Source organism: Oncorhynchus gorbuscha, linkage group LG19 (genome assembly GCF_021184085.1).
Source record: "Oncorhynchus gorbuscha isolate QuinsamMale2020 ecotype Even-year linkage group LG19, OgorEven_v1.0, whole genome shotgun sequence".
NCBI classification, from domain to species: Eukaryota; Metazoa; Chordata; class Actinopteri; order Salmoniformes; family Salmonidae; genus Oncorhynchus; species Oncorhynchus gorbuscha.
This window is the reverse complement of record NC_060191.1, coordinates 71511900-71539032: the sequence shown is the minus strand read 5'-3', so window position 1 is coordinate 71539032 and position 27133 is coordinate 71511900. Positions and strand designations below refer to the sequence as shown.

The window sequence follows — 27133 nt, the reverse complement described above, 5'->3', positions numbered from 1 at the left end:
ACTGTAGTCAACAGCATACCCTGAAATCACAGCATCACTACTGTAGTCAACAGCATACCCTGAAATCACAGCATCACTACTGTAGTCAACAGCATACCCTGAAATCACAGCATCACTACTGTAGTCAACAGCATACCCTGAAATCACAGCATCACTACTGTAGTCAACAGCATACCCTGAAATCACAGCATCACTACTGTAGTCAACAGCATACCCTGAAATCACAGCATCACTACTGTAGTCAACAACATGGTTGAAATCACAGCATCACTACTGTAGTCAACAACATGGTTGAAATCACAGCATCACTACTGTAGTCAGCAACATCACAGCATCACTACTGTACAGCAACATGAAATCACAGCATCACTACTGTAGTCAACAACATACCCTGAAATCACAGCATCACTACTGTAGTCAACAGCATACCCTGAAATCACAGCATCACTACTGTAGTCAACAGCATACCCTGAAATCACAGCATCACTACTGTAGTCAACAGCATACCCTGAAATCACAGCATCACTACTGTAGTCAACAGCATACCCTGAAATCACAGCATCACTACTGTAGTCAACAGCATACCCTGAAATCACAGCATCACTACTGTAGTCAACAGCATACCCTGAAATCACAGCATCACTACTGTAGTCAACAGCATACCCTGAAATCACAGCATCACTACTGTAGTCAACAGCATACCCTGAAATCACAGCATCACTACTGTAGTCAACAGCATACCCTGAAATCACAGCATCACTACTGTAGTCAACAGCATACCCTGAAATCACAGCATCACTACTGTAGTCAACAACATGGTTGAAATCACAGCATCACTACTGTAGTCAACAACATGGTTGAAATCACAGCATCACTACTGTAGTCAACAACATGGTTGAAATCACAGCATCACTACTGTAGTCAGCAACATACCCTGAAATCACAGCATCACTACTGTAGTCAACAACATACCCTGAAATCACAGTATCACTACTGTAGTCAACAACATGGTTGAAATCACAGCATCACTACTGTAGTCAACAACATGGTTGAAATCACAGCATCACTACTGTAGTCAACAACTTGGTTGAAATCACAGCATCACTACTGTAGTCAACAACATACCCTGAAATCACAGCATCACTACTGTAGTCAACAACATACCCTGAAATCACAGCATCACTACTGTAGTCAACAACATGGTTGAAATCACAGCATCACTACTGTAGTCAACAACATGGTTGAAATCACAGCATCACTACTGTAGTCAACAACATGGTTGAAATCACAGCATCACTACTGTAGTCAACAACATGGTTGAAATCACAGCACCACTACTGTAGTCAACAACTTGGTTGAAATCACAGCATCACTACTGTAGTCAACAACAAGGCATTGTAATGATTTCTAACCCCCTATAGGGACTAGGTGAGAGAGAGAGAGAGAGAGAGAGAGAGAGAGAGAGAGAGAGAGAGAGAGAGAGAGAGAGAGAGAGAGAGAGAGAGAGAGAGAGAGAGAGAGAGAGAGAGAGAGAGAGAGAGAGAGAGAGAGAGAGAGAGAGAGAGAAAGATAGATAGATAGAGAGGGAGAGAGAGAAAGAGCCGTCTGGGTGACTAACCTTCAGGAAGGCTTTGACTATGTGCAGACTCAGTGAGCATAGCCTTGCTATTGAGAAAGGCTGCTGTAGCCAGACCTGGCTCTCAAGATCTTTCTCAGATTATTACCAATCCTACAAGGTATGACTCCAAACACCCAAAAAAGGCTACTCTCCTTGATGTTATCCTCACAAATGATCCTGATAGGTACTAGTCTGGTATTTTCTGTAATGACCTTAGTGATCACTGTTCTACAGCCCGTGTTCGTAATGGCCGCTCAGTGAAAAGACCTGTCCTGATTTGTCATAGACCCTTACTAAAAAACTTTAATGAGCAAGCCTTCCTTCATGACCTGGCCTCTGTAAATTGGTATAGAATCAGCTTGATCCACTCTGTCGAGGAAGCTTGGACTTCTTTTTTGATACCCCCCCCCCAAAAAAAACATCTGGGTCAGATGGTTTAGAGCCTTTCTTCTGTAAGGTTGCTGCCCCTATAATCGCCAAGCCTATCTCTGACCTTTTTAACCTGTCTCTCCTCCCTGGGAAGGTTCCCATTGGCAGGCAGCCACAGTTCATATTTTACTTAAAGGGGGAGATCAAGCTGATCCTAACTGTTATAGGCCTATTTCTATTTTTCTCTGTTTAACAATAGTGTTGGAAAAACTTGTCAATAATCAACTGACTGGCTTTCTTAATGTCTATAATGTTCTCTCGGGTTTGCAATATGGTTTCCGCTCAGGTTATAGATGTGTCACTGCAACCTTAAAGGTCATCAATGATGCCACCATTGTCCTTAATGCTAAGCAATATTGTGCTGCTATTTTTATTGACTTGGCTAAAGCTTTTGATACGGTAGACCATTTCATTCTGGTGGGCTGGCTAAGGAGTATTGGTGTCTCTGAGGCGTCTTTGGTCTGGTTTGCTAACAACCTCTCTCAAAGAGTGCAGTGTATAAAGTCAGAACATCTGCTGTCTCAGCCACTGCCTGTCACCAAGGGAGTGCCCCAAGGCTCGATCCTAGGCCCCACGCTCTTCTCAATTTACATCAACAACATTACTCACGCAGTAGTAATCTCTCTCATCCATTTATATGCAGAAGATAGTCTTATACTCAACTGGCCACTACCCGGATTTTGTGATAAACGCTCTACAACAAAGCTTTCTTAGTGTCCAACAAGCTTTCTCTGCCCTTAACCTTGTTCTGAACACCTCCAAAACAAAGGTTTTGTGATTTAGTAAGAAGAATGCCCCTTTTCCCACAGGTGTGATTACTACCTCTGAGGATTTAGAGCTTGAGGTATTTACCTCATACAAGTACTTGGGAGTATGGCTAGACGGTGCATTGTCCTACTCGTCACATATCAAAGCTGTGGGGTAAAGTTATACAGGTAGTTTTTAAAATACACTGCTCAAAAAAATTTAGGGAACACTAAAATAACACATCCTAAATCTGAATGAATGAAATATTCTTATTAGATACTTTTTTCTTTACATAGTTGAATGTGCTGACAACAAAATCACACAAAAATGATCAATGGAAATCAAAATGATCAACTCTGGATTTGGAGTCACACTCAAAATTAAAGTGGAAAACCACACTACAGGCTGATCCAACTTTGATGTAATGTCCTTAAAACAAGTCAAAATGAGGCTCAGTAGTGTGTGTTGCCTCCACTTGCCTGTATGACCTCCCTACAACGCCTGGGCATGCTACTGATGAGGTGGAGGATGGTCTCCTGAGGCAACTCCTCCCAGACCTGGACTAAAGCATCCGCCAACTCCTGGACAGTCTGTGGTGGATGGAGCGAGACATGATGTCCCAGATGTGCTCAATTGGATTCAGGTCTGGGGAACGGGCGGGCCAGTCCATAGCATCAATGCCTTCCTCTTGCAGGAACTGCTGACACACTCCATCCACATGAGGTCTAGCATTGTCTTGCATTAGGAGGAACCCAGGGCAAACCGCACCAGCATATGGTCTCACAAGTGGTCTGAGGATCTCATCTCGGTACCTAATGGCAGTCAGGCTACCTCTGGCGAGCACATGGAGGGCCCAAAGGAATGCCACCCCACAACATGACTGACCCACCGCCAAACCGGTCATGCTGGAGGATGTTGCAGGCAGCATAACCTTCTCCACGGCATCTCCAGACTCTGTCACGTCTGTCACATGTGCTCAGTGTGAACCTGCTTTCATCTGTGAAGAGCACAGGGCGCCATTGGCGAATTTGCCAATCTTGGTGTTCTCTGGCAAATGCCAAACGTCCTGCACGGTGTTGGGCTGTAAGCACAACCCTCACCTGTGGACGTCGGGCCCTCATACCATCCTCATAGTCTGTTTCTGACCGTTTGAGCAGACACATGCACATTTGTGTCCTGCTGGAGGTCATTTTGCAGTGCTCTGGCAGTGCTCCTCCTGCTCCTCTTTGCACAAAGGCAGAGGTAGCGGTCCTGCTGCTGGGTTGTTGCCCTCCTACGACCTCCACCACGTCTCCTGATGTACTGGCCTGTCTCCTGGTAGCGCCTCCATGCTCTGGATACTACGCTGACAGACACAGCAAACCTTCTTGCCACAGCTCGCATTGATGTGCCATCCTGGATGAGCTGCACTACCTGAGCCACTTGTGTGGGTTGTAGATTCCGTCTCATTCTTCCACTAGAGTGAAAGCACCGCCAGCATTGAGAAAAGTGACCAAAACATCAGCCAGGAAGCATAGGAACTGAGGAGTGGTCGTGGTCACCACCTGCAGAACCACTCCTTTATTGGGGGTGTCTTGCTAAATGCCTATAATTTCCACCTGTTGTCTATTCCCTTTGCACAACAGCATGTGAAATGTATTGTCAATCAGTGTTGCTTCCTAAGTGGACAGTTTGATTTCACAGAAGTGTGATTGACTTGGAGTTACATTGTGTTGTTTAAGTGTTCCCTTTATTTTTTTGAGCAGTGTATATAGACTTGGTTTCCTCTATCGTAATCGTTCCTCTTTCACCCCAGCTGCCAAACTAACCCGGGTTCAGATGACCATCCTACCCATGCTAGATTATGGACATGTAATTTATACACAGGCAGGTAAGGGTGCACTGGAGCGGCTAGATGTTCTTTACCATTCGGCCATCAGATTTGACACCAATACTCATTATAGGACACATCACTATACTCCTCTGTAAACTGGTCATCTCTGTATAGCCGTTGCAAGACCCACTGGTTGTTGCTTATTTATAAAACCCTCTTAGGCCTCACTCCCCCCTATCTGAGATATCTACTGCAGCCCTCATCCTCCACATACAACACCCGTTCTGCCAGTCGCATTCTGTTAAAGTCCCCAAAGCACACACAACCCTCGGTCGCTCGTCTCTTACTGACAGTTGTGGCTACTTTGCGTGATGTATTGTTGTCTCTACCTTCTCGCCCTTTGTGCTGTTGTCCCAACAATGTTTGTACCCTGTTTTGTGTTGCTACCATGTTGTGTTTCTACCATGTTGTGTTGCTACCATGTCGTTGTCATGTTTTGTTGCTGCCATGTTTGCTACTGGGTTTTCATGTGTTGCTGCCTTGCTATGTTATCGTCTTAGGTCTCTCTTTAAATAGTGTTGTGTTGTCTCTCTTGCTGTGTTGTGTGTTTTGTCCTATATTTAAAAATATATATATTTTATCCCAGCCCTCATCCCCGCAGGAGGCCTTTTGCCTTTTGGTAAATAAGAATTTGTTCTTAACTGACTTGCCACATTACATGTTAAAAAAACAAAAAAAGAAAAGACAGGCTATGTCGCGGCCGTAGAAAGAAGTGGACCAAAGTGCAGTGTGGTGAGCGTACATTTTCCTTTTATTTTAGTCAATGTCGCCAACAAAACAACAAACAACCGTGAAGCTTACAGGACTATAGTGCCACTAACAAAGATAACTACCCATCCTGAAAGGAGGGAAAAAGGGATACCTAAGTATGATTCCCAATCAGAGACAACGATGGACAGCTGTCCCTGATTGAGAACCATATCCGGCCAAAACATAGAAATAAAGAAACATAGAATTCCCACCCCACATCACACCCTGACCTAAACAAATAGAGAAATAAAGGTCAGGGCGTAACAGGCTATGATCACACCCTGACCTAACCAAATAGAGACATAAAGGTCAGGGCGTAACAGGCTATGATCACACCCTGACCTAACCAAATAGAGACATAAAGGTCAGGGCATAACAGGCTATGATCACACCCTGACCTAACCAAATAGAGAAATAAAATGTCTCTGTAAGGTCATAGGAGTCATAGGAGTGTTAAGGGTAGAACTAGGGGTGTTAAGGGTAGAACTAGGGGTGTTAAGGGTAGAACTAGGGGTGTTAAGGGTAGAACTAGGGGTGTTAACGCTCTGGATAAGAGCGTCTGCTAAATGACTTAAATGTAAATGTTAAGGGTAGAACTAGGGGTGTTAAGGGTAGAACTAGGAGTGTTAAGGGTAGAACTAGGGGTGTTAAGGGTAGAACTAGGGGTGTTAAGGGTAGAACTAGGGGTGTTAAGGGTAGAACTAGGGGTGTTAAGGGTAGAACTAGGGGTGTTCAGGGTAGAACTAGGGGTGTTAAGGGTAGAACTAGGGGTGTTCAGGGTAGAACTAGGGGTGTTAAGGGTAGAACTAGGGGTGTTCAGGGTAGAACTAGGGGTGTTAAGGGTAGAACTAGGGGTGTTAAGGGTAGAACTAGGAGTGTTAAGGGTAGAACTAGGGGTGTTAAGGGTAGAACTAGGGGTTGAGGTGAGAAATTGCGTGGGTGATGAGATAAAGTATGTGTACTCACTCTTGGCCCTCTCGCTCTTGCGTGAGGGTCTCCATCGGATGCATGAGCGATGTTCGTCCAGGTAGAACAGTCTCACCAGGCCCTTGGAACCAGCCTTCAACTTCACCATCTGGGTCCCCGACTGCATCACACACATACATCGCTCCACTACAGAGAGACAGGGAGACACAGAGGTCAATACTGTACTGTCACAACAACAACAAAAACACGAAAGAGCCATTAATAATGCTAGAAAATACTGATTAACAAGCTGATTTGGGCCAGAAACAGGATGGGAACAGAGATAGGAGTGACAAAACACAATCAGGTCAGAGGTATAGAGAGAGAGAAAAGAGAGAGAAAGAGAGAAAGAGAGAGAGAGAGAGAGAGAGAGAGAGAGAGAGAGAGAGAGAGAGAGAGAGAGAGAGAGAGAGAGAGAGAGAGAGAGAGAGAGAGAGAGGGATTCCCAAACCTTCCATAACAAAGCCATCACCTACAGAGAGATGAACATGGACAAGAGTCCCCTAATTAAGCTGGCCCTGGGGCTCTGTTCACAAACACAAACAGACCCCACAGAGCCCCAGGACAGCAACACAATTAGACCCAACCAAATAGTGAGAAAACTAAATATTTTACTTCACACATTGGAAAGAAGTTACCAAAAAACAGAGCAAACTAGAATGCCATGTGGCTCCTAAACAGAGAGTAAACATTGGCAGAATACTTGACCACTGTGACTGACTCAATGTTAAGGACTATCTACAGACTCAGTGAGCATAGCCTTGCTATTGAGAAAGGCCGCCATAGGCAGACCTGGCACTCAAGGAAAGACAGGCTATGTGCACACTGCCCACAAAATGAGGTGGAAACTGAGCTGCACTTCCTAACCTCCTGCCCAATGTATGACCATATTAGAGACACATATTTCCCTCAGATTACACAGATCCACAAAGAATTCGAAAACAAATCAAATTTTGATAAACTCTCATATCTACTGGGTGAAATACCACAGTGTTCCATCACAGCAGCAAGATGTGTGACCTGTTGCCACAAGAAAAGGGCAACCAGTGAAGAACAAATATCGTTATAAATACAACCCATATTTATGTTTATTTATTTTCCCTTTTGTACTTTAACTATTTGCACATCGTTACAACACTGTATATAGACATAATATGACATTTCAAATGTCTCTATTCCTTTGGAACGTCTGTGAGTGTCATGTTTACTGTTCATTTGTTATTGTTATATTTCACTTACTTTGATAATGTTAATTATTAATGTTAACATATGTTTCCCAGGCCCATGAAGCCATTTGAATTGAGATAGAGATGCAACATCATCTGATGCAACATCACTGTCTTCTTCAGTAATGCACACAAATTGTTGATGAGCAGTTTCAGCCCACACACACACACACACAAACAGAGTTACACTCAGTCTTAACTCAGCGTGATCTGATATGAATAGAGGGCATAAGATTCAGCTCCATGTCAACTAGGAGTATCTAAACTAAGGACCATGTCAACTAGGAGTATAAGAGCGTCTGCTAAATGACTTAAATGTAAATGTAAAATGTAATGAGTATCTAAACTAAGGACCATGTCAACTAGGAGTATCTAAACTAAGGACCATGTCAACTAGGAGTATCTAAACTAAGGACCATGTCAACTAGGAGTATCTAAACTAAGAACCATGTCAACTAGGAGTATCTAAACTAAGAACCATGTCAACTAGGAGTATCTAAACTAAGAACCATGTCAACTAGGAGTATCTACACTAAGAACCATGTCAACTAGGAGTATCTAAACTAAGAACCATGTCAACTAGGAGTATATAAACTAAGAACCATGTCAACTAGGAGTATCTAAACTAAGGACCATGTCAACTAGGAGTATCTAAACTAAGAACCATGTCAACTAGGAGTATCTAAACTAAGAACCATGTCAACTAGGAGTATCTAAACTAAGGACCATGTCAACTAGGAGTATCTAAACTAAGGACCATGTCAACTAGGAGTATCTAAACTAAGAACCATGTCAACTAGGAGTATCTAAACTAAGAACCATGTCAACTAGGAGTATCTAAACTAAGGACCATGTCAACTAGGAGTATCTAAACTAAGAACCATGTCAACTAGGAGTATCTAAACTAAGGACCATGTCAACTAGGAGTATCTAAACTAAGAACCATGTCAACTAGGAGTATCTACACTAAGGACCATGTCAACTAGGAGTATCTAAACTAAGGACCATGTCAACTAGGAGTATCTACACTAAGAACAAACAGCACTTTCATGCGTTTTGCCAGCAGCTTTTCGTTGTGCGTCAAGCATTGCGCTGTTTATGACTTCAAGCCTATCAACTCCCGAGATGAGGCTGGTGTAACAATGTGATGTGAAATGACTAGCTAGTTAGCGGGGTGCGTGCTAATAGCATTTCAAATGTCACGCGCTCTGAGACTTGGAGTAGTTGTTCCCCTTGCTCTGCATGGGTAACGCTGCTTCGAGGGTGGCTGTTGTCGTTGTGTTCCTGGTTCGAGCCCAGGTAGGGGCGAGGAGAGGGACGGAAGCTATACTGTTACACTGGCAATTTTTTATTTTTTATTTGTATTTTTCTTTCACCTTTATTTAACCAGGTAGGCTAGTTGAGAACACCTTTATTTAACCAGGTAGGCTAGTTGAGAACACCTTTATTTAACCAGGTAGGCTAGTTGAGAACACCTTTATTTAACCAGGTAGGCTAGTTGAGAACAGGTTCTCATTTGCAACTGCGACCTGGCCAAGATAAAGCATAGCAGTATGAACAGACAACACAGAGTTACACATGGAGTAAACAATTAACAAGTCAATAACACAGAGAAAAAAGGGGAGTCTATATACAATGTGTGCAAAAGGCATGAGGAGGTAGGCAAATAATTACAATATTGCAGATTAACACTGGAGTGATAAATGATCATGTACAGGTAGAGATATTGGTGTGCAAAAGAGCAGAAAAGTAAATAAATAAAAACTGTGGGGATGAGGTATGTGAAAATGGGTGTGCTATTTACCAATAGATTATGTACAGCTGCAGCGATCGGTTAGCTGCTCAGCTAGCTGATGTTTGAAGTTGGTGAGGGAGATAAAAGTCTCCAACTTCAGCGATTTTTGCAATTCGTTCCAGTCACAGGCAGCAGAGTACTGGAACGAAAGGCGGCCGAATGAGGTGTTGGCTTTAGGGATGATCAATGAGATACACCTGCTGGAGCGCGTGCTACGGATGGGTGTTGCCATCGTGACCAGTGAGCTGAGATAAGGCGGAGCTTTGCCTAGCATGGCCTTGTAGATGACCTGAAGCCAGTGGGTCTGGCGACGAATATGTAGTGAGGGCCAGCCGACTAGAGCATACAAGTCGCAGTGGTGGGTAGTATAAGGTGCTTTAGTGACAAAACGGATGGCACTGTGATAAACTGCAATACTATACTGTAGTGCCTATAAGAACATCCGATAGTCAAAGGTATATGAAATACAAATGGTATAGAGGGAAATAGTCCTATAATTCCTATAATAACTACAACCTAAAACGTCTTATCTGGGAATATTGAAGGCTCATGTTAAAAGGGACCACCAGCTTTCATATGTTCTCATGTTCTGAGCAAGGAACTGAAACGTTAGCTTTCTTACATGGCACATTGTCATGTATTGTCATATTATGTCTTGTTCCTGTTCTTTCTCTTCACTCCGTCTCCCTCTGCTGGTCGTATTAGGTTACCTTCTCTTCCTCTCCTTCCCCCAGCTGTTCCTCATCTCCTCTAACTACCTCGTTCACCCTTTTCCCACCTGTTCCCTTTTTCCCTCTGATTAGGTCTCTATTTCTCTCTCTGTTCCTGCTTCTGTCTTTGTCAGATTCTCGTTTGAGTTTCCCATGCCAGAACCAAACTATCGTCTCGTTTGCTTCACCCTGGTCCCGTCCTGTCGGAATCTGCCTGTTCATCTGATGCTACGTGTGATCAGGTACCTCTGTCCTCTACGACCTGCGCCTACCCAGAGAGACCAGCAGTCTGTCGCCGCTAACCCAGCTATTCTCCTCTGCTGCTAAGAAGGGGACTCTAACCCAGCTATTCTCCTCTGCTGCTAAGAAGGGGACTCTTCTGTAAATATCAGAAGGACTTTATGATTCATGTGTCGCCCTCTCTGCGGGTTGTCTATTTTGCCATTATATACATCTGAAGAGGATCTATGTCTTCCCTGTGTTTTGACATTAAAGGACTCTGTATTTGTTAAACCGCTTTTGGGTCCTCACTCACGTGCATAACAGCACATATTGCACTTTTACTTTCTTCTCCAACACTTTGTTTGTACATTAATTAAACCAAATTGAACATGTTTCATTATTTATTTAAATTAATTTGATCTTATTGACGTATTATATTAAGTTAAAATAAGTGTTCATTCAGTATTGTTGTAATTGTCATTATTACAAATAACAAATATTTAAAAATCATCCGATTAATCAGTTTCGGCTTTTTTGGTCCTCCAATAATCAGTTTCGGGATCGGCGTTGAAAAATCATCATCGGTCAGTTCTCTACCCCCGCTGCCACCTGCCTCCTCCATTGTTTTGGGTAATGCTGTAATCAATAGGTTGTACTCTCGGATTGAGCAGACCTTCCCATACAATTCTGATAACTCCATGAAGGACATAACTCTACCATTACAATTTACAATTCCACGTGTAATTTCATAGTTTTGATGTCTTCACTATTATTCTACAATGTAGAAAATAGTAAAAATAAAGAAAAATCCTTGAATGAGTAGATGTGTCCAAACTTTTGACTTGTACTGTACAGCCGTGGCCAAAAGTTTTGAGAATGACACAAATATTCATTTTCACAAAGTCTGCTGCCTCAGTCTGTATGATGGCAATTTGCATATACTCCAGAATGTTATGAAGAGGGATCAGATGAATTGCAATTAATTGCAAAGTCCCTCTTTGTCATGCAAATGAACTGAATCCCCAAAAAACATTTCCACTGCATTTCAGTCCTGCCACAAAAGGACCAGCTGACATCATGTCAGTAATTCTCTCGTTAACACATGTGTGAGTGTTGACGAGGACAAGGCTGGAGATCACTCTGTCATGCTGATTGAGTTCGAATAACAGACTGGAAGCTTCAAAAGGAGGGTGGTGCTTGGAATCATTGTTCTTCCACAGTCAACCATGGTTACCTGCAAGGAAACACGTGTCATCATCATTGCTTTGCATCAAGAACTTCAAGGAGAGAGGTCCGATTGTTGTGGAGGAGGCTTCAGGGCGCCCAAGGAAGTCAAGCAAGTGTCGGGACCGTCTCCTAAAGTTGATTCAGCTGCGGGATCGGGACACCACCAGTACAGAGCTTGCTCGGGAATGGCAGCAGGCAGGTGTGAGTGCATCTGCACGCACAGTGAGGCGAAGACTTTTGGAGGATGGCCTTGTGTCAAGAAGGGCAGCAAAGAAGCCACTTCTCTCCAGGAAAAACATCAGGGACAGACTGATATTCTGCAAAAGGTACAGGGATTGGACTGCTGAGGACTGGGGTAAAGTTATTTTCTCTGATGAACCCCCTTTCCGATTGTTTGGGGCATCTGGAAAAAAGCTTGTCCGGAGAAGACAAGGTGAGCGCTACCATCAGTCCTGTGTCATGCCTAAAGTAAAAGCATCCTGAGACCATTCATGTGTGGGGTTGCTTCTCAGCTAAGGGAGTGGGCTCACTCACAATTTTGCCTAAGAACACAGCCATGAATAAAGAATGGTACCAACACATCCTCCGAGAGCAACTTCTCCCAACCAACCTGGAACATTTTGGTGACGAACAATGCCTTTTCCAGCATGATGGAGCACCTTGCCATAAGGCAAAAGTGATAACTAAGTGGCTCGGGGAACAAATATTTTGGGTCCATGGCCAGGAAACTCCCCAGAGAACTTGAGGTCAATCCTCAAGAGGCAGTTGGACAAACAAAAACAGACAAATTCTGGCAAACTCCAAGCATTGATTATGCAAGAATGGGCTGCCATCAGTCAGGATGTGGCCCAGAAGGTAATTGACAGCATGCCAGGGCGGATTGCAGAGGTCTTCAAAAAGAAGGGTCAACACTGCAAAAATGGATTCTGCATCAACTTCATGTAATTGTCAATAAAAGCCTTTGAAGCCTTATGAAATGTTTGTAATTATACTTCAGTATTCCATAGTAACATCTGACAAAAATATCTAAAGACACAACAAGCAACAAACTTTGTGGAAATTAATATTTGTGTCATTCTCAAAACTTTTGGCCACGACTGTATATACAGTGGCTTGTGAAATATTCACCCCCTTGGCATTTTTCCTATTTTGTTGCCTTACAAACTGTAATTAAAATTGATTTGGGGTTTGTAACATTTGATTTACACAATATGCCTGCCACTTTGAAGATGCAAAATATTTTTTATTGTGAAACAAACAAGAAATAAGACAAAAAAAAACTGAAAACTTGAGTGTGCTTATTTCTTTCTGGCCACTCTTCCATAAAGCCCAGCTCTGTGGAGTGTACGGTTTAATGTGGTCCTATGGACAGATACTCCAATCTCCGCTGTGGAGCTTTGCAGCTCCTTCAGGGTTATCTTTGGTCTCTTTGTTGTCTCTTTGATTAATGACCTGCTTGCCTGGTCTGTGAGTTTTGGTGGGCGGCCCTCTCTTTGCAGGTTTGTTGTAGTGCCATATTCTTTCCATTTTTTTAGAATGGATTTAATGGTGCTCCGTGGGATGTTCAAAGTTTCTGAATATGTTTTATAACCCAACCCTGATCTGTACTTCTCCTCAACTTTGTCCCTGACCTGTTTAGAGAGCTCCTTGGTCTTCATGGAGCCACTTGCTTGGTGGTTTCCCTTGCTTAGTGGTTTTGCAGACTCTGGGGCCTTTCAGAACAGATGTATATATACTGAGATCATGTGACAGGTCATGTGACACTTAGATTGCACACAGGTGGACTTTATTTAACTAATTATGTGACTTCTGAAGGTAATTGGTTGCACCAGATCTTATTTAGGGGCTTCATAGCTAAGGGGGTGAATACTTTTGCAAGGCACTGTACAGTTGAAATTGGAAGTTTACATACACCTTAGCCAAATTAATTTAAACTCAGTTTTTCAAAACTCCTGACATTTAATCCCAGTAAAGATTTAGGTCAGTTAGGATCACCACTTTATTTTAAGGATGTCAAATGTCAGAATAATTGTCACGATCGTCGTCAAGGAAATGACCGGACCAAGGTGCAGCGTGGTAAGCGTACATTATTTTATTTTAAATGTCGCCAACAGAACAATAAACAACCAAACGAACGTGAAGCTCTGTAAGGCTATACATGCCACTAACAAATACAACAACCCACAAATGAGAAAAGGAACAAAGGCTGCCTAAGTATGATTCCCAATCAGAGACAACGATAGAGAATAAAAGGATTTCTACGGTCAGGGTGTGACAGTACCCTGACACTATAGGGGAGGGTCCGGGTGGGCATAGGGGATAGGGGAGGGTCTGGGTGGGCATCTATCTTGGTGGCGGCTCCGGTGCGGGACGCAGACCCCGCTCCACCTCTGGCTCCCCTTACTTTGGTGGCGCCTCTGGTGCGGGGACCCCGGTCGCCGACCCCGGACTGGGGACCCTCTCTGCAGACCCTGGCCTGGGGACCCTCGCTGCAGGTCCCAGACAGGGGACCCTCGCTGCAGGTCCCGGACTGGCCCGTGGAGCAGGCACAGGACTCACCAGGCTGGGAGACATACTGGAGGCCTGGTCCAAGGAGCAGGCACAGGTCACACCGGGCTGTAGGGAAGCACTGGAGATCTGGTGCTTAAAGCTGGTACCAGTCCTCCTGGCTGAATGCCCACATTGGCCCTGGACGTGCGAAGCGCAGGCACAGGACTCACTAGGCTGTGATAGCGCACCGGAGACATCGTGCGCAGAGCCGGTGCAGGATACCCTGGGCCAAAGAGGCGCACCGGAGACCAGGAGCACTGTGCTGGCACAATCCGTCCTGGCTGGATGCCCACTCTAGCACGACACATGCGGAGAACTGGCTCAGAGCGCACCGGGCTGTGAACGCGCACTGGATTGGCTTCCCGGCTTCCCGATCTTCCTTGCCAGCCGTGACCCTGTGTAACGCTAGTCCCATTTTCTCTCTGCTTCCGCCTTCCCCTGCTTCCATTTACATTTACATTTAAGTCATTTAGCAGACGCTCTTATCCAGAGCGACTTACAAATCAGGCTCTCATGTCCTGACATCACCTTCACCCAGGTCCATGATGTCCTCCACTCCCGCTGCTTGGTCCACTTGTGGTGGGTTGTTCTGTCACGATCGTTGTCAAGGAAATGACCGGACCAAGGAAATTATTACAATTAGCCTATCAGAAGCTTCTAAAGCCGTGACATCATTTTCTGTAATTTTTCAAGCTGTATAAATGCACAGTCAACTTAGTGTATGTAAACTGCTTACCCACTGGAATTGTGATACATTGAATTATAAGTTAAATAATCTGTCTGTAAACAATTGTTGGACAAATTAATTATGTCATGCACAAAGTAGATCAAATCAAATCAAATTTATTTATATAGCCCTTCGTACATCAGCTGATATCTCAAAGTGCTGTACAGAAACCCAGCCTAAAACCCCAAACAGCAAACAATGCAGGTGTAAAAGCACGGTGGCTAGGAAAAACTCCCTAGAAAGGCCAAAACCTAGGAAGAAACCTAGAGAGGAACCGGGCTATGTGGGGTGGCCAGTCCTCTTCTGGCTGTGCCGGGTAGAGATTATAACAGAAAATGACCAAGATGTTCAAATGTTCATAAATGACCAGCATGGTCAAATAATAATAAGGCAGAACAGTTGAAACTGGAGCAGCAGCACAGTCAGGTGGACTGGGGACAGCAAGGAGCCATCATGTCAGGTAGTCCTGGGGCACGGTCCTAGGGCTCAGGTCCTCCGAGAGAGAGAAAGAAAGAGAGAATTAGAGAGAGCATATGTGGGGTGGCCAGTCCTCTTCTGGCTGTGCCGGGTGGAGATTATAACAGAACGTGGCCAAGATGTTCAAATGTTCATAAATGACCAGCATGGTTGAATAATAGTAAGGCAGAACAGTTGAAACTGGAGCAGGAGCATGGCCAGGTGGACTGGGGACAGCAAGGAGTCCTCATGTCAGGTAGTCCTGGGACATGGTCCTAGGGCCCAGGCCAGTTGAAACTGGAGCAGCAGCATGGCCAGGTGGACTGGGGACAGCAAGGAGTCATCATGTCAGGTAGTCCTGGGGCATGGTTCTAGGGCTCAGGTCCTCCGAGAGAGAGAAAGAAGGAGAGAAGGAGAGAATTAGAGAACGCACACTTAGATTTACACAGGACACCGAATAGGACAGGAGAAGTACTCCAGATAAACAAACTGACCCTAGCCCCCCGACACATAAACTACTGCAGCATAAATACTGGAGGCTGAGACAGGAGGGGTCAGGAGACACTGTGGCCCCATCCGAGGACACCCCCGGACAGGGCCAAACAGGAAGGATATAACCCCACCCACTTTGCCAAAGCACAGCCCCCACACCACTAGAGGGAAATCTACAACCACCAACTACCATCCTGAGATGTCCTAACCGACTTGCAAAAACTATATGAATTGTTTGGAGTGGTTGAAAAAACAGTTATATTGACTCCAACCTAAGTGTTTGTAAACTTCCGACTTCATCTGCACTGTTAAGATGTTCTACTGCCAAGTTTACGCCTTCACTATTACAGTGGAACATTTAGTCCAGGAAGTTGTCTGAAAGGGATTGAATTTGTTGTTTCCTAATAGTTTTTTGGTAGATTTCCACACTCCTTTCCTTCCATCTATAGCATTTCTTAATGTTACTCTGTTCCTTTGTCTTTGATGCCTCATGATTTGAGTATTGCTCTGTTCAAGTAGACTGTGATTTTGCTGTGGTCTGATAGGGGTGTCAGTGGGCTGACTGTGAACACTCTGAGAGACTCTGGGTTGAGGTCAGTGATAAAGTAATCTACAGTACTACTGCCAAGAGATGAGCTAAAGGTGTATCTACTGTAGGAGTCCCCTCGAAGTCTACCACTGACTATGTACATACTCAGCTTGAGCTGGAGCTGCAGGAGTTGTGACCTGTTTTTGTTGGTTATATTGTCAGAGTTGTGCCTATGGGGGCATACGGGGGGGAATGCTGTCACCCCGGACAGGTGTTTGTGAATACTGACAGTGAATACTGACAACTCCACTTGAGTGAACAAAACATTGTGCGTGTGTATACGTGTGTGTGTGTGTGTGTGTGTGTGTGTGTGTGTGTGTGTGTGTGTGTGTGTGTGTGTGTGTGTGTGTGTGTGTGTGTGTGTGTGTGTGTGTGTGTGTGTGTGTGTGTGTGTGTGTGTGTGTGTGTGTGTGTGTGTGTGTGTGTAGGCCATGATCATCTCTGTGGGGGTAGAGCAGAGAGTTCAGATCAAGGCTGTGTTGTATCACTGAGGCCCAGGCCAATCGAACACGGTATAACTGGGTTAATGACAAAGGAGGATCTGTGATAGCCCAATGATTGTCGCCCTCAGAACTGACCGAACACTACAGGACAGGACAGAACCGGTAAGGACAGGACAGGATAGGACAGGACTGGACAAGACAGGTGTGGACTGGACAGGGCAGGACAGAACAGGTAAGGACACGATAGGACAGGGCAGGACAGGACAGGTAAGGACAGGATAGGACAGGGCAGGACTGGACAGGTAAGGACATGATAGGACAGGACTGGACAAGACAGGTGAGGACTGGACAGGACAGGACAGAACAGGTAAGGACAGGACGGGACTGAACTGGACAGAACAGGGCAGGGCAGGACAGGACTGAACAGGTAAGGACAGGATAGGACAGGACAGAACAGGTAAGGACAGCATAGGACAGGACTGGACTGGACAGGGCAGGACAGGATAGGACAGGGCAGGACTGGACAGGGTAGGACTGGACAGGACAGGACTGGACTGGACAGGACAGGGCAGGACTGGACAGGACTGGACAGGGCAGGACAGGATAGGACAGGGCAGGACTGGACAGGGTAGGACTGGACAGGACAGGACTGGACTGGACAGGGCAGGACTGGACAGGACAGGACAGGACTGGACAGGACTGGACAGGACAGGATAGGACAGGGCAGGACTGGACAGGACTGGACTGGACAGGACAGGATAGGACAGGGCAGGACTGGACAGGGCAGGACTGGACTGGACAGGGCAGGACTGGACAGGACTGGACAGGATAGGACAGGACAGGACTGGACAGGACAGGACTGGACAGGGCAAGACAGGACAGGGCAGGACAGGACACACATAATACAGAGTTCACACCTTGTCCAAATACAACATTTTCATCATTCACCATCATCATCATCATCATCACCAAGTTGAACACGGGTCCTGGCCCAAATACACATCTGTCCTCCGTTGGTTCCCACCGTTTCATCATTATTGTCGTCATGTCGTTTTGTTCCCCCCATCCAGACAACAGACGCTGTTCTTGTTTTTGATACATGTCCGTTTCCCATTAAATGTTCACTCCCTGTACTTGCTTCTCGTCTTCAGAGTCGGTCCTTATAATCTTAGTTATATCATCATCATTAACCTCAAAGTTAGGATCAATTGCTTTCCGATTCAGAAATTAAATCTAATTGACAAAATGAGGATGATGACATTTTTAAAATTTGTTTATTTATCCAGGCAAGTCAATTAAGAACACATTGCTATTTACAATGACGGCCTGAACTCAACCGTGAGATTCCTCTTCTCGATACACGTTAATTATTCATAACATCACACATCCAGCAACATCCGCTCCATACTTCATCCATTATTAATGATACAACTAGCTGCTACTGGCCTCATCACTTCTTCTGCAGAATGACAACACAAATGAAAACAGAAAACTGTCTGAATGGAAACAGGCTAGCTAGTTAAAAACTGAAGAGATGACTAGGCTGTTGGTGGATATCAACGAGTTGGAGGGGTTTGTGGCCCAGTGTGGAGCTAAAACAGATTAGAGGGATGTGATATGATTCAGTTTTAGTGGCTAATCTAAATTCAGCTGGTCTCCCGCCCACAGCTAGACACAGATCATTTCCACCAACACCAAACACTAGTGCTACAGATGTATTCCACGCACAGACACGCACACACATATACACACATATACACACACACAATTACTCCAACACCAAAATGCGTGGCATTCGGACACTCAACACAGAAAGATACGCACACACACAATTAAGCATGAGCATACCAACTAAAACAAAACCATAGACTCAGAAATCATTACAAATGTGTTACGGTAACAGAGGGAGAATAGTCTGTGTGTTACGGTAACAGAGGGAGAATAGTCTGTGTTACGGTAACAGAGGGAGAATTGTCATGTTTGTCATTTATTGTCATGTCTTGTCCCTGTGCTCCCCATGCTATTCGTTTCCCTCTGCTGGTCTTGTTTGGTTCTTTCCCTCCTTCTATCCCTCTCTCTCCCCCTCCCTCTCTCACTCTCTCGCTCTCTCTTCTCTCTGTCGTTCCGTTCCTGCTCCCAGCTGTTCCTATTCCCCTAATCATCATTTAGTCTTCCCACACCTGTTCCCGATCCTTTCCCCTGATTAGAGTCCCTATTTATTCCTTTGTGATCCGTTCCTGTCCCGTCGGTTCCTTGTATTGTATTCACCATGCTGTGATTGCGTTTCGCCCTGTCCTGTCGTGTTTTTGCCGTGATTGTGTATCACCCTGTCCTGTCGTGTTTTGTGCCTTCATCAGATGCTGCGTGTGAGCAGGTGTCTCAGTCGACTACGGCCTGCGCCTACCCGAAGCGACCTGCAGTCTGTGGCCGCTTCTCCAGTTGTTTCCCCTCTACAAGTCTAGAGGATTTCTGTTATTCCGTTTTGGACTTTAATAAACTCTGTTTCTGTTAAGTCGCTTTTGGGTCCTCTTTCACCTGCATGACAGAAGGAACCGACCAAGGAATGGACCCAGCGACTTCAGACGCTCGTTACACTGCCGTCGAGATCCAAGGAGCCATGCTCGGCAGACACGAGCAGGAATTGTCTGCTGCTCGCCATGCCGTGGAAAACCTGGCTGCTCAGGTTTCCGACCTCTCTGGACAGTTCCAGAGTCTACGTCTCGTGCCACCTGTTACTTCCTGGCCTGCCGAGCCTCCAGAACCTAGGGTTAATAACCCACCTTGCTACTCCGGGCAGCCCACTGAGTGCCGCTCCTTTCTCACGCAGTGTGAGATTGTGTTCTCTCTCAACCCAACACATACTCTAGAGAGAGAGCTCGGGTTGCTTACGTCATTTCACTCCTTACTGGCCGGGCTCGAGAATGGGGCACAGCTATCTGGGAGGCAAGGGCTGATTGCTCTAACGAATTCCAGAACTTTAAAGAGGAGATGATTCGGGTTTTTGACCGTTCAGTTTTTGGTGGGGAGGCTTCTAGGGCCCTGGCTTCCTTATGCCAAGGTGAACGGTCCATAACGGATTATTCCATTGAGTTTCGCACTCTTGCTGCCTCTAGTGAGTGGAACGAGCCGGCGCTGCTCGCTCGTTTTCTGGAGGGACTCCACGCAGTGGTTAAGGATGAGATTCTCTCCCGGGAGGTTCCTTCAGATGTGGACTCTTTGATTGCTCTCGCCATCCGCATAGAACGACGGGTAGATCTTCGTCACCGGGCTCGTGGAGGAGAGCTCGCATCAACGGTGTTTTCCTGCTCCGCATCGCAACCATCTCCCTCCTCTGGCTTTGAGACTGAGCCCATGCAGCTGGGAGGGATTCGCATCTCGAATAAGGAGAGGGAACGGAGGATCACCAACCGCCTGTGCCTCTATTGCGGAGTTGCTGGACATTTTGTTAATTCATGTCCAGTAAGAGGCCAGAGCCCATCAGTAAGCGGAGGGCTACTGGTGAGCGCTACTACTCAGGTCCCTTCATCTAGATCTTGTACTACTATGTCGGTCCATCTACGCTGGGCCGGTTCGGTGCTACATGCAGTGCTTTGATTGACTCTGGGGCTGAGGGTTGTTTCATGGACGAAGCATGGGCTCGGAAACATAACATTCCTTTCAGACCGTTAGACAGGCCTACGCCCATGTTTGCCTTAGATGGTAGTCATCTTCCCAGTATCAAATTTGAGACACTACCTTTAACTCTCACAGTATCTGGTAACCACAGTGAGACTATTTCTTTTTGATTTTCCGTTCACCGTTTACACCTGTTGTTTTGGGTCATCCCTGGCTTGTATGTCATAATCCTTCTATTAATTGGTCTAGTAATTCTATCCTATCCTGGAACGTTTCTTGTCATGTGAAGTGTTTAATGTCTGCCATCCCTCCCATTTCTTCTGTCCCTACTTCTCAGGAGGAACCTGGCGATTTGACAGGAGTGCCGGAGGAATATCATGATCTGCGCACGGTCTTCAGTCGGTCCCGAGCCAACTCCCTTCCTCCTCACCGGTCGTATGATTGTAGTATTGATCTCCTTCCGGGGACCACTCCTCCTCGAGGTAGACTATACTCTCTGTCGGCTCCCGAACGTAAGGCTCTCGAGGATTATTTGTCTGTGTCTCTTGACGCCGGTACCATAGTGCCTTCTTCTTCTCCGGCCGGGGCGGGGTTCTTTTTTGTTAAAAAGAAGGACGGTACTCTGCGCCCCTGCGTGGATTATCGAGGGCTGAATGACATAACGGTTAAGAATCGTTATCCGCTTCCCCTTATGTCATCAGCCTTCGAGATTCTGCAGGGAGCCAGGTGCTTTACTAAGTTGGACCTTCGTAACGCTTACCATCTCGTGCGCATCAGAGAGGGGGACGAGTGGAAAACGGCGTTTAACACTCCGTTAGGGCATTTTGAGTACCGGGTTCTGCCGTTCGGTCTCGCCAATGCGCCAGCTGTTTTTCAGGCATTAGTTAATGATGTTCTGAGAGACATGCTGAACATTTTTGTTTTTGTCTATCTTGACGATATCCTGATTTTTTCTCCGTCACTCGAGATTCATGTTCAGCACGTTCGACGTGTTCTACAGCGCCTTTTAGAGAATTGTCTCTACGTAAAGGCTGAGAAGTGCTCTTTTCATGTCTCCTCCGTTACTTTTCTCGGTTCCGTTATTTCCGCTGAAGGCATTCAGATGGATTCCGCTAAGGTCCAAGCTGTCAGTGATTGGCCCGTTCCAAGGTCACGTGTCGAGTTGCAGCGCTTTTTAGGTTTCGCTAATTTCTATCGGCGTTTCATTCGTAATTTCGGTCAAGTTGCTGCCCTCTCACAGCTCTTACTTCTGTCAAGACGTGTTTTAAGTGGTCCGGTTCCGCCCAGGGAGCTTTTGATCTTCTAAAGAACGTTTTACGTCCGCTCCTATCCTCGTTACTCCTGACGTCACTAGACAATTCATTGTCGAGGTTGACGCTTCAGAGGTAGGCGTGGGAGCCATCCTATCCCAGCGCTTCCAGTCTGACGATAAGGTTCATCCTTGCGCTTATTTTCTCATCGCCTGTCGCCATCTGAGCGCAACTATGATGTGGGTAACCGTGAACTGCTCGCCATCCGCTAGCCCTAGGCGAATGGCGACAGTGGTTGGAGGGGGCGACTGTTCCTTTTGTCGTTTGGACAGACCATAAGAACCTTGAGTACATCCGTTCTGCCAAACGACTTAATGCCCGTCAAGCTCGTTGGGCGTTGTTTTTCGCTCGTTTCGAGTTTGTGATTTCTTACCGTCCGGGTAGCAAGAACACCAAGCCTGATGCCTTATCCCGTCTGTTTAGTTCTTCTGTGGCTTCTACTGATCCCGAGGGATTCTTCCTTATGGGCGTGTTGTCGGGTTAACAGTCTGGGGAATTGAAAGACAGGTTAAGCAAGCACTCACGCACACTGCGTCGCCGCGCGCTTGTCCTAGTAACCTCCTTTTCGTTCCTGTTTCCACTCGTCTGGCTGTTCTTCAGTGGGCTCACTCTGCCAAGTTAGCTGGTCATCCCGGTGTTCGAGGCACTCTTGCGTCTATTCGCCAGCGCTTTTGGTGGCCGACTCAGGAGCGTGACACGCGCCGTTTCGTGGCTGCTTGTTCGGACTGCGCGCAGACTAAGTCGGGTAACTCTCCTCCTGCCGGTCGTCTCAGACCGCTCCCCATTCCTTCTCGACCATGGTCTCACATTGCCTTAGACTTCATTACCGGTCTGCCTTTGTCTGCGGGGAAGACTGTGATTCTGACGGTTGTCGATAGGTTCTCTAAGGCGGCACATTTCATTCCCTCGCTAAACTTCCTTCCGCTAAGGAGACGGCACAAATCATTATTGAGAATGTATTCAGAATTCATGGCCTCCCGTTAGACGCCGTTTCAGACAGAGGCCCGCAATTCACGTCACAGTTTTGGAGGGAGTTCTGTCGTTTGATTGGTGCGTCCGTCAGTCTCTCTTCCGGGTTTCATCCCCAGTCTAACGGTCAAGCAGAGAGGGCCAATCAGACGATTGGTCGCATACTACGCAGCCTTTCTTTCAGAAACCCTGCGTCTTGGGCAGAACAGCTCCCCTGGGCAGAATACGCTCACAATTCGCTTCCTTCGTCTGCTACCGGGTTATCTCCGTTTCAGAGTAGTCTGGGTTACCAGCCTCCTCTGTTCTCATCCCAGCTTGCCGAGTCCAGCGTTCCCTCCGCTCAAGCGTTTGTCCAACGTTGTGAGCGCACCTGGAGGAGGGTGAGGTCTGCACTTTGCCGTTACAGGGCACAGACGGTGAGAGCCGCCAATAAACGCAGGATTAAGAGTCCAAGGTATTGTTGCGGCCAGAGAGTGTGGCTTTCCACTCGCAACCTTCCTCTTACGACAGCTTCTCGTAAGTTGACTCCGCGGTTCATTGGTCCGTTCCGTGTCTCCCAGGTCGTCAATCCTGTCGCTGTACGACTGCTTCTTCCGCGACATCTTCGTCGCGTCCATCCTGTCTTCCATGTCTCCTGTGTTAAGCCCTTTCTTCGCACCCCGTTCGTCTTCCCTCCCCCTCCCCCGTCCTTGTCGAGAGCGCACCTATTTACAAGGTACATAAGATTATGGACATGCGTTCTCGGGACGGGGTCACCAATACCTAGTGGATTGGGAGGGTTACGGTCCTGAGGAGAGGAGTTGGGTTCCGTCTCGGGGCGTGCTGGACCGTTCGCTCATCGATGATTTCCTCCGTTGCCGCCAGGATTCCTCCTCGAGTGCGCCAGGAGGCGCTCGGTGAGTGGGGGTACTGTCATGTTTGTCATTTATTGTCATGTCTTGTCCCTGTGCTCCCCATGCTATTCGTTTCCCTCTGCTGGTCTTGTTTGGTTCTTTCCCTCCTTCTATCCCTCTCTCTCCCCTCCCTCTCTCACTCTCTCGCTCTCTCTTCTCTCTGTCGTTCCGTTCCTGCTCCCAGCTGTTCCTATTCCCCTAATCATCATTTAGTCTTCCCACACCTGTTCCCGATCCTTTCCCCTGATTAGAGTCCCTATTTATTCCTTTGTGATCCGTTCCTGTCCCGTCGGTTCCTTGTATTGTATTCACCATGCTGTGATTGCGTTTCGCCCTGTCCTGTCGTGTTTTTGCCGTGATTGTGTATCACCCTGTCCTGTCGTGTTTTGTGCCTTCATCAGATGCTGCGTGTGAGCAGGTGTCTCAGTCGACTACGGCCTGCGCCTACCCGAAGCGACCTGCAGTCTGTGGCCGCTTCTCCAGTTGTTTCCCCTCTACAAGTCTAGAGGATTTCTGTTATTCCGTTTTGGACTTTAATAAACTCTGTTTCTGTTAAGTCGCTTTTGGGTCCTCTTTCACCTGCATGACAAGAATAGTCTGTGTTACGGTAACAGAGGGAGAATAGTCTGTGTTACGGTAACAGAGGGAGAATAGTCTGTGTTACGGTAACAGAGGGAGAATAGTCTGTGTTACGGTAACAGAGGGAGAATAGTCTGTGTTACGGTAACAGAGGGAGAATAGCCTGTGTGTTACGGTAACAGAGGGAGAATATTCTGTGTTACGGTATCAGAGGGAGAATAGTCTGTGTGTTACGGTAACAGAGGGAGAATAGTCTGTGTTACGGTAACAGAGGGAGAATAGTCTGTGTTACGGTAACAGAGGGAGAATAGTCTGTGTTACGGTAACAGAGGGAGAATAGTCTGTGTTACGGTAACAGAGGGAGAATAGCCTGTGTGTTACGGTAACAGAGGGAGAATAGTCTGTGTGTTACGGTAACAGGGGGAGAATAGTCTGTGTGTTACGGTAACAGAGGGAGAATAGTCTGTGTTACGGTAACAGAGGGAGAATAGCCTGTGTGTTACGGTAACAGGGGGAGAATAATCTATGTGTTACGGTAACAGAGGGAGAATAGTCTATGTGTTACGGTAACAGAGGGAGAATAATCTATGTGTTACGGTAACAGAGGGAGAATAGTCTGTGTATTACGGTAACAGAGGGAGAATAGTCTGTGTGTTACGGTAACAGAGGGAGAATAATAGTAACAGAGGGAGAATATTCTGTGTTACGGTAGTCTGTGTGTTACAGAGGGAGAATAGTCTGTGTTACGGTAACAGGGGGAGAATAGTCTGTGTGTTACGGTAACAGAGGGAGAATAGCCTGTGTGTTATGGTAGCAGAGGGAGAATAGTCTATGTGTTACGGTAACAGAGGGAGAATAGTCTGTGTTACGGTAACAGAGGGAGAATAGTCTATGTGTTACGGTAACAGAGGGAGAATAATCTATGTGTTACGGTAACAGAGGGAGAATAGTCTGTGTATTACGGTAACAGAGGGAGAATAGTCTGTGTGTTACGGTAACAGAGGGAGAATAGTCTGTATTACGGTAACAGAGGGAGAATATTCTGTGTTACGGTAACAGAGGGAGAATAGTCTGTGTGTTATGGTAACAGAGGGAGAATAGTCTGTGTTACGGTAACAGGGGGAGAATAGTCTGTGTGTTACGGTAACAGGGGGAGAATAGTCTGTGTGTTACGGTAACAGGGGGAGAATAGTCTGTGTGTTACGGTAACAGAGGGAGAATAGTCTGTGTTACGGTAACAGGGGGAGAATAGTCTGTGTGTTACGGTAACAGAGGGAGAATAGTCTGTGTTACGGTAACAGAGGGAGAATAGTCTGTGTGTTACGGTAACAGAGGGAGAATAGTCTGTGTGTTACGGTAACAGGGGGAGAATAGTCTATGTGTTATGGTAACAGAGGGAGAATAGTCTATGTGTTACGGTAACAGAGGGAGAATAGTCTATGTGTTACGGTAACAGAGGGAGAATAGTCTGTGTGTTACGGTAACAGGGGGAGAATAGTCTATGTGTTATGGTAACAGAGGGAGAATAGTCTGTGTGTTACGGTAACAGGGGAGAATAGTCTGTGTGTTACGGTAACAGAGGGAGAATAGTCTGTGAGATTCCGGCTCTCAGGGGAGATGCACATCAATATGAGCTCTCCCTGCTTTTAGAAAAGGAAGGTATTTCACACACACACACACACACACACACACACACACACACACACACACACACACACACACACACACACACACACACACACAGTGTGCTGCCGCCATCTGTTACACTCAGCTGACTGTGGGTTCAGTACTAGTTACTATAGGTCTACTGACTGTGGGTTCAGTACTAGTTACTGTAGGTCTACTGACTGTGGGTTCAGTACTAGTTACTATAGGTCTACTGACTGTGGGTTCAGTACTAGTTACTGTGGTCCTTCTGTAGCTCAGTTGGTAGAGCATGGCGCTTGTAACGCCAGGGTAGTGGGTTCGATTCCCGGGACCACCCATACGTAGAATGTATGCACACATGACTGTAAGTCGCTTTGGATAAAAGCGTCTGCTAAATGGCATATATAGTTACTGTAGGTCTACTGACTGTGGGTTCAGTACTAGTTACTGTAGGTCTACTGACTATGGGTTCAGTACTAGTTACTATAGGTCTACTGACTGTGGGTTCAGTACTAGTTACTGTAGGTCTACTGACTGTGGGTTCAGTACTAGTTACTATAGGTCTACTGACTGTGGGTTCAGTACTAGTTACTGTAGGTCTACTGACTGTGGGTCCAGTACTAGTTACTGTAGGTCTACTGACTGTGGGTTCAGTACTAGTTACTATAGGTCTACTGACTGTGGGTTCAGTACTAGTTACTGTAGGTCTACTGACTGTAGGTTCAGTACTAGTTACTATAGGTCTACTGACTGTGGGTTCAGTACTAGTTACTGTAGGTCTACTGACTGTGGGTTCAGTACTAGTTACTATAGGTCTACTGACTGTGGGTTCAGTACTAGTTACTATAGGTCTACTGACTGTGGGTTCAGTACTAGTTACTATAGGTCTACTGACTGTGGGTTCAGTACTAGTTACTGTAGGTCTACTGACTGTAGGTTCAGTACTAGTTACTATAGGTCTACTGACTGTGGGTTCAGTACTAGTTACTGTAGGTCTACTGACTGTGGGTTCAGTCCTAGTTACTATAGGTCTACTGACTGTGGGTTCAGTACTAGTTACTGTAGGTCTACTGACTGTGGGTTCAGTCCTAGTTACTATAGGTCTACTGACTGTAGGTTCAGTACTAGTTACTGTAGGTCTACTGACTGTGGGTTCAGTCCTAGTTACTATAGGTCTACTGACTGTGGGTTCAGTACTAGTTACTGTAGGTCTACTGACTGTGGGTTCAGTCCTAGTTACTATAGGTCTACTGACTGTGGGTTCAGTACTAGTTACTGTAGGTCTACTGACTGTGGGTTC

The 27133-nt window shown here is 46.1% G+C and overlaps 1 protein-coding gene across 1 annotated transcript in view; it reads right to left on the bottom strand.

Annotated features, from left to right (window-relative positions):
• The window catches only part of LOC124005158 (1-phosphatidylinositol 4,5-bisphosphate phosphodiesterase eta-1-like), a 154621-nt gene that overhangs the window by 68475 nt on the left and 59013 nt on the right, over window positions 1-27133 (bottom strand). The window contains 1 exon segment of the mRNA XM_046314148.1: window positions 6384-6530. Coding sequence (XP_046170104.1) covers window positions 6384-6530 — 147 coding nt within the window.